The sequence below is a fragment of the Oncorhynchus nerka genome, linkage group LG18 (genome assembly GCF_034236695.1).
Source record: "Oncorhynchus nerka isolate Pitt River linkage group LG18, Oner_Uvic_2.0, whole genome shotgun sequence".
NCBI lineage: Eukaryota > Metazoa > Chordata > Actinopteri > Salmoniformes > Salmonidae > Oncorhynchus > Oncorhynchus nerka.
This window is the reverse complement of record NC_088413.1, coordinates 38,491,601-38,502,186: the sequence shown is the minus strand read 5'-3', so window position 1 is coordinate 38,502,186 and position 10,586 is coordinate 38,491,601. Positions and strand designations below refer to the sequence as shown.

At 39.1% G+C, this 10,586-nt stretch overlaps 1 protein-coding gene across 2 annotated transcripts; it reads left to right on the top strand.

The window, feature by feature from the left end:
- The first annotated feature begins 258 nt into the window (after positions 1-258).
- On the top strand, positions 259-7,874 carry LOC115145805 (myozenin-2-like). 2 transcript variants are annotated; one of them, XM_029687347.2, is made up of 5 exons: positions 259-446; positions 3,183-3,349; positions 5,103-5,214; positions 6,616-6,799; positions 7,179-7,874. In XM_029687347.2, exons 2-5 carry the CDS (start codon positions 3,191-3,193, stop codon positions 7,393-7,395), a joined length of 672 nt encoding a protein of 223 aa, XP_029543207.2. In that variant the 5' UTR covers positions 259-446; positions 3,183-3,190; the 3' UTR covers positions 7,396-7,874. The 2 variants fall into 2 exon arrangements, with proteins under 2 accessions (XP_029543207.2, XP_029543206.2); XM_029687346.2 differs by having other exon boundaries at positions 260-404.
- The last annotated feature ends 2,712 nt before the right edge of the window (positions 7,875-10,586 follow it).

Sequence of the window (10,586 nt, the reverse complement as noted above, 5' to 3'; positions counted from 1 at the left end):
CCAACCGGCCCTCCAACACCACTTCCAGAGTCATGTCTTCCCTAGACATTCCTAGGCTCCAGGAAACACAAGTGCTCATGAGGGGAGAGCCCTCCCTCAGTGTGGGCCCGGTGGCACAGTTCGGGTGCCCCAATCTCTCTCTCTCTCTGATATCCTCCCCACGTCCCCATTGCTTTGTGAGTGGTTTTGAGTGTTTGGCCTGCTAAATTTAGCCTATTGATGTAAGCTACATTCCATTGACAACAGACACAGAGACACACCCCCCAACAGATTGGCTTCAGTGGCTGGGAGTGTGAAGTTCAGGTTGGATCGAAACTACCTAGGTCGACCCCTGAGCCTCCTTGCCTTCCAATCAAGGATCCAGTTTGTTTGAAAGACAAGACAGACAGGACACACACACACAGGTATGGACAAGTCCCATCAAGGTGTGCAGTTGTGATTCCGAGGTATGGCAAAATAATAGTGTCAATGTTTTGTGCTTTGACCATTCACAACGAGTAACTCTGATTATGCTACTTTCTGATGTATTCAGTCATATTAACTTTGCATTAATCAATATCTCAAATCCATTACTAACAAACTTTTTTATTTTTTTACGAAAACTTAACAAGAAGCTACAAAATAAATACAACTGTTAGGTTCTACCATAGTCACTCTGAAATAATGTTTCTATGTTTTATTAAGAGCTGAGATTATGAACATTGTGTTCAATATTGTCTTTCAGGTTCTCATTATATTTCTCATGTTCCAAATGTTATTTTTAATTGTAAACAATTAAAGCACTATAAATGATGTACATTTTAGTCATAACATTGAGAGTAAAACATTTTGTACAACATGTCTGTAAACATGGAAAATGCAAATAGGAAAGGATATGAACATGCTGGGGAAACATTGAGAGCTGTAGTGAAAGTTGGGATGTGAATACAAAAGGGCATTGCTGTTTTGTTTCATTTGTTTGCAAAGAAAATAAATGTGCAGAGTAAAAACATTTTTTACAGTTAAGTTGTGATTTTTTAGGACTTCTGGAATTAGATTTAGGGTAACTAGGCTGTTATATTTGTCACAGAATTATTTTTTTTTTTCAAATGCCATCGTGCCAAATTTTTTAATTTTATTTTGTCAAATGCCATCATGCCGAATGATTTTTTACATTTTTGTCAACCCTGGGACGCAATGTTCACCCCTCACCCAACACTGATGATTCCCAACGCTGAATGCCATGTGACACCTTAATGCACATCATCTAGCATTCGTTACAAGGTTATTTTAAAGTAAGTGTTGACTTTGCTCTTCAAGCGCAAACAAGGAATTACACCTGCCAATCTGAGTTATATGAGTGAGATGTAATGTTTTGGTTTGGGGTTGACAGAAACCCTGTCCTTGAATTAAATGCCATAATGCCAAGCTAATGCTATCATAAACCTGACATATGAAGGCCATCATAATATTTTATGACTGTTTTCTCACAGGACATTAATGGAATATCATAATGCGGTCTAAACAGCATGCAGTAGTTATCCGATAGGTCAACCAGTGTTGCATGTGCCATGTGAGCAATAACTCTTTACCACAAACCCTCACTAACAGTAATCTTATTTTATTTATAGAAGTACAGTATGTTGGCTCTCTAATGTTCAGTTCATATCAACACCACAATTTGAAAAGATTTTCCGCTGGGGTAGAACAGAGTGTACATCCTGTGTCCTTTATGTGTTTCCAGTTCCCAGGGGAAAATCGTGTGCCACCCTTCCCAAAGCCAAAATGTCGCAATTCTGTACAATGCCAGCTGGAGAGAGGAAGGTGCATGCAGAGGCTATGTCTCGAGAGGTCCACTGTGCCAATTGTATGATCTGGGCCGGGGCTCAACGACAGCCTCAACATCAAAGAGAATCAAACTTCTTCTGGCGGAGGGCAGTCATTCATTGAACATGTCAGGGCCGTTTCTCTAACGGTTTCCATTTAAAGCTAATGGGGATGTTTTACTACCTATGGCAACAAATCCTTCTGTCGTTGTCCTTTTGAAACTGCTATTTTGGGGCGGGTGAGGTGGGGAGTTGTGCAGGGCAGAGTTGTGCAGGACAGAGTTGGACAACTGCGCGTAGCAATTTAGGGGACTGGGGGTTTGCGACAGCTGAAGTACATTCTGTCTGGGTATAGCTCATTGAAGCAGCATCATGTTCAGCCTTCAACAAGTAATAGGAACAATAACATCATACAAATTGAATTCAATAAGAAATAATACATACAAAATTGTAAGACTGCATTTGTCTCAATCGGGGTGTTGAAAATTCACAAAATTCACCTAGACTTTCTAGAGCCGCAAATAGCAAGTAGCGTTAGCACTGTTGAGTGCAAATGAATGGAAATTCACAAGGCTGTGGTTGCATTGTCCAAAGAGCATACCAAAATCAACTCAACGCACAATTTTGTTTAATAACCATACAATGAAGAATTAACTATTGCAGTATACTGTATATTGAGGCAACCAATTATTATTAAACACGTGCAACCTTTTATCATATTGTGATGCTTACTATACAGCTTGGTTTGAAGCTACGTTCATTTGATTTAGGTATGCTAATTGCTCAGCAGAAAGCATTTTGAAGTTACGCTATGTCATTGATATTATCCCTTCAGATGATATCAGAATAATAATGTCAATGAACCTTTCCTCTGATAAAGGTCTCGCTGTAATCATAAATTATTAAAAATGCATGCTATGTACATTATGTCTTAGGGAGAGTGTCAGAAAAAATATATATACTGTATATATTTGGGGAGACGCTATATTTTGTGCAACAAAGACATAAAAATACAGTCTTGGGGGAATCTTGAAGGTCACGGTTGCTTTAATTTAGAGCAGTAGACTCATGAGATCACCATATATGACATCATTATACAGCTGGAAAACATCCGGTTTACAATGCCCAATAACAAAATCCGACTGCCAATACTGCACTATTAGCTCATCCTAATATGGGTATACAGTATCTCAAAGGATGGCACAAATTGCAAAGAACCAATAGTGGCGGTTTTGGACAGATTTAAATGATGTTGTTATTTATATCTGTAAACAGGAAGTTGCCCTACTGTGTTAGATGATGTCACATTGCTGAGTCTACCTTCAATGTAAAGTCAGTCATGGGCATCTACTGGAACTTGTTTGAATTATTTTCCAGGGGACACCATGGACCTGGGGATAAAGGTTAGCACTCCCAAAGACATCATGCTGGAGGAGTTGTCACTGCAATCCAACAGAGGCTCTCGTCTTTTCAAAATGCGCCAGCGAAGATCAGAGAAATACACGTTTGAAAGGATCCAAAATGAGGCAAACGCGCAGCTGAGTGTAAGGACTTTTACATGTACATTTGTGTAATTCAGCAACCTAAACGCTCTTATCCCAAAGACCAACAATAAGTGGATGCAAATATGGAGACTTATACAACCACAAAATACAAACACACCTCACAACTCACATTCACTACCAATATCATACATCTGGGTTATGCCACACCAGCCATCTTTGATAGACGGGTCAGATGGATAGTGTTGCGGGACGCTTGTTCCACCGCTGTGAGACTGGAGCAGAAAAAGCTGTGACAGGCAGGGTCTTGTTTATTATCTGTGCCCACCCCCTCGCCATTGTGTAACAAGCCGTCATATCAGGTTAGTCCACTAGGGACTTTTCATTGCATTATGTTAGTAATCAACATACACTCTATCCTGTGTTTGTGTTTATGTAATTCTGTGTGATTATTTAGTTAGTTAGTAAATATTAGTAAAAAATATGTGTATCGCTGAATCATCATTTTCGACTAGGGTTCGTGCAGATTTGAAGTCAACGTTGTTCAGAATGAGACTGATATGGGGTAATAATAATAACTAATGGATGACTGGTAGGATAACGATATATTCTGATATATTCTTGAGTTAATTCGGGAAATGTTTTTAGACATTTTTACAAATTAATAAAAAATGAAAAGGTGAAATGTCTTGAGTCAATAATTATTCATCCCCTTCATTCAAATAAGTTTAGCAAGTCATAATAAGTTGCCTGGACTCACTCTCTGTGTAATAATAGTGTTTAACATGACTTTTGAATGACTACCTCATCTCCTCATCTCTGTACCCTACACATACATTATCTGTAAGGTCTCTCAGTCGAGCAGTGAATTTCAACCACAGATTCAACCACAAAGACCAGGGAAGTTTTCCAATGCTTGGCAACATTGGCAGATGGGTAAAAAAAAAAGAGAGAGAAAAAAAAGCAGAAAATGACTATCCTTTGAGCATGGTACAGTTATTAATTACACTTTGGGTGGTGTATCAATACACCCAGTCACTACAAAGATACAGGTGTCCTTCCTAACTCAGTCGCAGAGAGGAAGGAAACTTCTCAGGTATTTCACCATGAGCCAATGGTGACTAAGACAGTTACAGAGTTTAATGGCTGTGATAGGAGAATGGATGGATAAACAACATTGTATTTACTCCACAATGCTAACCTAAATGACAGAATGAAAAGAAGAAAGCCTACACAGAATAAAAATATTCCAAAACATGCATTCTGCTTGCAATAAAGCGCTTAAAGTTCATTTCTTAGCCAATTTTTGTTGCAGTTTAACTTATGTCCTGAATACAAAGTATTATGTTTTGGGGAAAATCGAACACAAAACCTCACTGAGTACCACTCTTCATATTTTCAAGCATGGTGGGATCTGGTTGCAAATGACTGTTTTTACTTTTGGCAACTGTTCAAATTGAGCAACATTGCACATAAAGTGCCATGTTCTCAACATTGCACATCAATTCTCAACATTGCAAACAAACATGCATTAGTTGCTATTTCAAGTTTTTTGATGGGCATTTTGGTGGTAGCTGATCCTGCTTTGATGTTATGCCCAAGCTTTAGCTCAGTGTGCTAAGTTAACATGGTCGTAAAACCTGTGATCGATCTACCCATTTACCTAGTGGGTCTCATTTACTCAAAGTGAACAATTCATTGCAGCTAATCCCCAAATGAATAAATTAGATAGGTTCAGAACTAAGCAAAAGGGTAAAGCTTTGCTGATAACAAAATACTTTCCATTTTTTTCCAGAGGGATCTGCTAGCTGAGAATGTAGACAGTGCCGACAACACAGAGGGATCAAAAACACTTCCTTACACACCCGCCCCAGGAAACCCTTCAAATCCAGAAAGCATTGCACCAGGTATGTAGCTACCACATCAATATTCAAAATCTATGAATGCTTATAAGGCGGAATAATATAGTTTAAGGGAATAATAAGGGCTTATTAAAATATCTTTATTTCATTATTACGTAGTGTTAAGCATGAGTAACGCTTCACTTGAAGGGATCCTACATAAGGACTTCATAACACATTCATAACTCATGCATACTGCATTCATAAGTAAATGTCACTTTTCAACAACTAGAAATTGATATGTATGCTGTTTCTTACAATTGTTGACATGAACATTTATGAACTGCTTATGTACTGCTTATGAAGGGGTTGTGAATGCATTTTTAAGGCCCTATTTAGGATGTTCATGTTACCTCTAAGGACCAGTCTAATTCCCCATAGTGACTCAGCAGACCTCTGGCCTTTAAGCAGGATACATGAGAAGCATTTCCTTTCCCTGCATTAAATTGTCAGCAGGAGATACAAACAGAACACTCTTATAGAATCTGATGTGACCAAGCATGGTGTCAACCCATATCAACTGGACCAACCCGCTTTTCACACAAAGGATGAACGCACACTTATGGTGTGCACTATTTTAAGACATGAGCTAATGATGGACCAAATTGTCTCAATCTGCAAGTGTTGCGTCTACATCACCGTTTTCACTGCTCTAGTTTATACTATTATTAGATTATAGTGGCTATTTATAAAACAGCACCGCCACAGTCACTTTGACACCTATTTTGTTTTACAAGCAATAAAAAACAGGTAATACTAAACAAAAATGTTTAAAAAAAATTGTGTTATGTCTTGATGAAATTAGCATGGAGGAACAGGTGGGAACAACGGAATGACTAAAGTGTCGTGTTTGTTACCTTGCTCTGTCTACATCAGGGATCATCAACTAGATTCAGCCGTGAGCTGATTTTTTTTCCTGGAGTGGATGGTCGGGGGGCCGGAACAGAATTACAAATCATTTGTGGACTGCAAATTGACTGCACGAACCCCAAACAGATATAATGTTTGACTAAAACATAATCATTCCAGCCTTGCTTACATTTGTATATGATCCCATGCCTCTCTATAATGCTTGGGAATACTTGGGAACAGATTTCTAAAATTACAATCACTTGGAGCTGATTTCCTGGTGTTTGTAGAGTCTTTTATGTCCAGCAATGAAAATTCAACACAAAAAAACTTGGCGGGACGCTAGTTGGGGAACCCTGGTCTGGACAAAATACAGGCTCAATGCCCTAGTACTTTTTCACATTTCTTGTGCAAGGACGACAAGCAAGAAATTGCCAGTAATCATGTATCGCACTAAAGTCCAACCGCACAGATATACTAATGTGTTGATAGGATAAGTGAGTGTCTATACACTGCACTGTTGGTCTTATGATCATATCTTCTTGGCATGTATCTCAGGATATGGAGGCCCCTTGAAGGATGTCCCTGCAGAGACGTTCAACTCTACAGCAATACCCAAGTGCTACCACTCCCCGTGGGAGCAGGCTATCATTAACGACCCCAACCTGGCCGAGACCCTCAATATCAGGATGCCTGTCCCTGAACCCAGACCAGAGGCTCCTGAATACAAGAGCTTTAACAGGTGAAGTGTTCTGAGGAGAGTTTTCAGACAACTGCTATTCAACAACTTAAGCCAAAGATTCCCGAGCTACTTGAACATACTGCATCAGCCATGCACTTCTCTCAATGGCAGACTTTGAGTTAAGTATGCAAATTTCAAGGTTGGGATAGTACTCTCAGTAGATCAGATCCTCAGTACTTATAATGACATTGATATTGCAAACATTTCAATGGAATTAAATGGTTTTCTTATAAAACAGTTCAGATTCACTGTTACATGGATGCACTCCTGTAACGCTCCATAAAAAGCCAGCTTTCTATATTCTATGCAACCGTCACATCTTTAAAGATCTTCATTTTGATTTTGCATTCACTCTTGTATCTCTACATCTGATTTCCAGGGTGGCCACACCGTTTGGTGGTTTCGACAAAGCCCCCCAGAGCAGTGGGATCACGTTCAAGCTCCCCGAGATCGACCTGAACCTCCCCAACTACTCTGAGCTCCAGGACCCAGGGGTGAAACGGCCCACCTTCAACAGGGTCGCCCAGGGATGGATAACCGACGGCATCACCGTGCCTCTGGAACCTATGCCCATCCCTGAGTCCGATGACCTCTAGATGACCTTTAAATGACCCATAAATTCCTGGAAAGACAAGAGAGCACCGGTCCAACAAGATCCACTGCTGGTACCTCTAACCTTACTGCCTGATCTGTGATATAGGAGTCGGAGCTGAAGCCTAAATCATGATTATTGAATATGTGCAACCGACGACGAACTGATGGTTTCAAATAGGGGTTCCCTGCTGTCCTGTTTCAATTCTGTGCCATTTGCATGAGTAATGATACTGATGGTTAGTTTTGCATTGTCTATTCAGAGAATAACGTGTAAATAAATAGCACACATGGCAGAAATGTTATTGAAATGTCTAAGAGAAAAAATATGAGTAATACATTGAAACTTCAATACATCTTTTGGCTTATATTGGATATCAGATACAAAAGTATCTTTGTCATTAATTATGTAGACATGTTGCCGATTAATCTTTTAGAATGGGCTTATCGATGTGCAAATAAAAATGTATATCTCTTTTCATGACATTGTATAATTAATTGGCTTATGTAAATCAATGTGTGGCTTGGATATGTGGAACAAATGAACTTGTTATGTACAGTACTTTGACTTGAAACACACAATTCCTGCAGATTAAAAGAAAGTAAGTGGGCTACAGTGTACATGCTATTTGTTAATTAGTAACAATACATCATTCATTATGAAAGTATTGCTTAAGCAACGTCATATGTACTGTACCTATCGGAAGAAAAAACAATACCGAGTTACAGTATGCTAACATTAAAGAACCAACACATACCAAATTGAATCGGAAAATAGTTTCACTGACTTCGTACCAATTCCCTGAATTCATTTTTTTTTTTTAAAGATAGGACAATTCTTAGTTAGTTCAGGGTACTACCCAGGAACTGTATGACCAACTACAGACCAACAACCATACACCAACAACAGTTGATGATGTCTGATCAACACACACACACACACACACACACACACACACACACACACACACACACACACACACACACACACACACACACACACACACACACACACACACACACACACACACACACACACACACACACACACACACACACACACACACACAAAATCAGGTATTAAGGTAAGACCCAGATGCAGACAATGTCGAATTAACAATGGTTTAATAATGGGGCAAAGGTACAGGTCGGCAGGCAGGCTCACGGGCAGGCAGAGTGGTCAAGCAGGCGGGCTCAGAGTCAGGACAGGCAATGGTCAAAACCAGGAGGCCAAGAAAAAGAGAGACTGGAAAAAGCAGGCGCTGAGACACAAAAACGCTGGTTGACTTGACAAACAAGAAGAACTGGCAACAGACAAACAGAGAACACAGGTATAAATATGCCGGCGATAATGGGGAAGATAGGTGACACCTGGAGAGTTGGATTGGGTTGAATTAGCAAATAGCTTTATCCATTGCAATGTTGTTAGCATTAAATGCAGAAGGTCATTTTCCATTGCATTTTCAACTCCACCAATAGTTTTGTCACAAACTGTTGCATTAAATAGCTAATGTGCCTCCTCTGGTCTTGGCACCCGTGCTCTAGCCAACAGCTCGCATATGCGGTGTGGGTATGCTGTGCAGGCTGGCTAGTCTACATGATGAGATTATTATGGATAAGAGTGAGTATATTTTGATTTGTCAAGTGGCAGTCAAGCATCGATCATCATCATGTCACCAGAATAAGACCTTCAATATTTATTGGAAAACAGCATCAAGCTCATCACTGTGCACTTTCACCATCCTATGAAGTTCATCATAATTTATTTAATCTGTAGCCTAATAAACTGTGTAGCTTCCCAAGTCGTAGTGTGAGGCCCAGACATCATATCATTGTGTGACTCAAAATTTATTTTCGTATGATTGTTATTATATCAAAATTTACGCATAAAGGAGTTTGCACCAACATTTTACCGACACAAAAAGATCCCACCATGTTGAACAACCAAATGATCTGTCAGCACTTATAAAATTACACCGAGACTTCCTGTTTCCATCACAGCTGTTGTAATTTGTTCTTATGCGATATGACTTTACTACCATAAAAACTGTGGATGGAAACGTGGTTATTGTGGCAATTCCTTCATGGGTTTTCTTCTCAAAAGGAGTCCATGGAATCAGCTGTTTCAGTAGGTCATGTCAGCATATTGCTAATATTAGCATCCCATTGGATTCCATTCATTCGTTTAGCTATACCCAGAAAAATATTGAACATTGATTGTATTTCATGATGGTATGATATCACTACAGCTTCCGTAGATCTCATTTAATAAGAAATACTTTCGAACACAAATCAATACTTGAAACGATCAAAAGTTGGACAAGAGCTCCTCTCCCTTGCCTCCCAAGGCTGAACAAGAAGCTTAAAAATGAGGGGAAAATGCACATAAAGAGATTTACAAAATTTGGTCTAGAAATCGTTTTAAACATTTCAAACATTGATTTCAACTTGAGAGCCTGTCAAATATAATTGTGTCAGAGTCAGACAATGGTTCTGCCTTTACATCTGCCACGTTTCAAGATCTAATGGGAAGGAAGACATGTTCCCGATCAGTGGTCCTGCACCGTGCATTTTTGTGGGAAATTAGCATAGGCGTACTAGTCACAACAAATGCAACGGTGCTTCCTGAGTTGTGGATAGGGGACTGAAATATAGGCCATGGGCCTGCATATGCCATTTTATTCAATTTAATTGTATTGTTTAGGAGTGCTGGAGGTTGGTCTACTCTATTGACTGGTCAACACAGGATTGAATCTGTCTCTCTCGCTCTAATTTCTCAACTAAAGCAGCAACAACAAAAAATAACACTGCAAAAAAATATTTATCCTTAAAAAAAAATGTAATTTTTTTGTTTTTGTGACAATCGATAGAGTTGAGAACTAAAGCTAAATAATACATGTTGTGTTCACTACGTCATCACGCACTGATTTTTATCCTCAACAAGTCAGTTTGGTGGAAATACACCACTGGTGGGAAAAATTTTGAATATTAGCATGAAAATCTGTTGCCAATTGAATGAAATCCTAGATACTAAGCACGTTTTCATCCACAGTTTTAATGCAAATAAAGTCATATCTTATTTTAAAAAAAAATAATGACAGCTTTGACAAAAACAGGAAGTTTTTGCTCATTAGACATGGGATATTTTTGTGTAGGTACAATTAATTATGCTGGAAATGGCGGTGGAAACGTCTTT

Excerpts from the sequence above, each read along its gene's own strand:
- LOC115145805 (XM_029687347.2), top strand. The coding sequence starts at position 3,191 with ATGGACCTGGGGATAAAGGTTAGCACTCCCAAAGACATCATGCTGGAG. Across the intron at positions 5,215-6,615 it reads TCCAGAAAGCATTGCACCAG|GATATGGAGGCCCCTTGAAG; the intron begins GTATGTAGCTAC and ends CATGTATCTCAG. Across the intron at positions 6,800-7,178 it reads GAATACAAGAGCTTTAACAG|GGTGGCCACACCGTTTGGTG; the intron begins GTGAAGTGTTCT and ends TCTGATTTCCAG.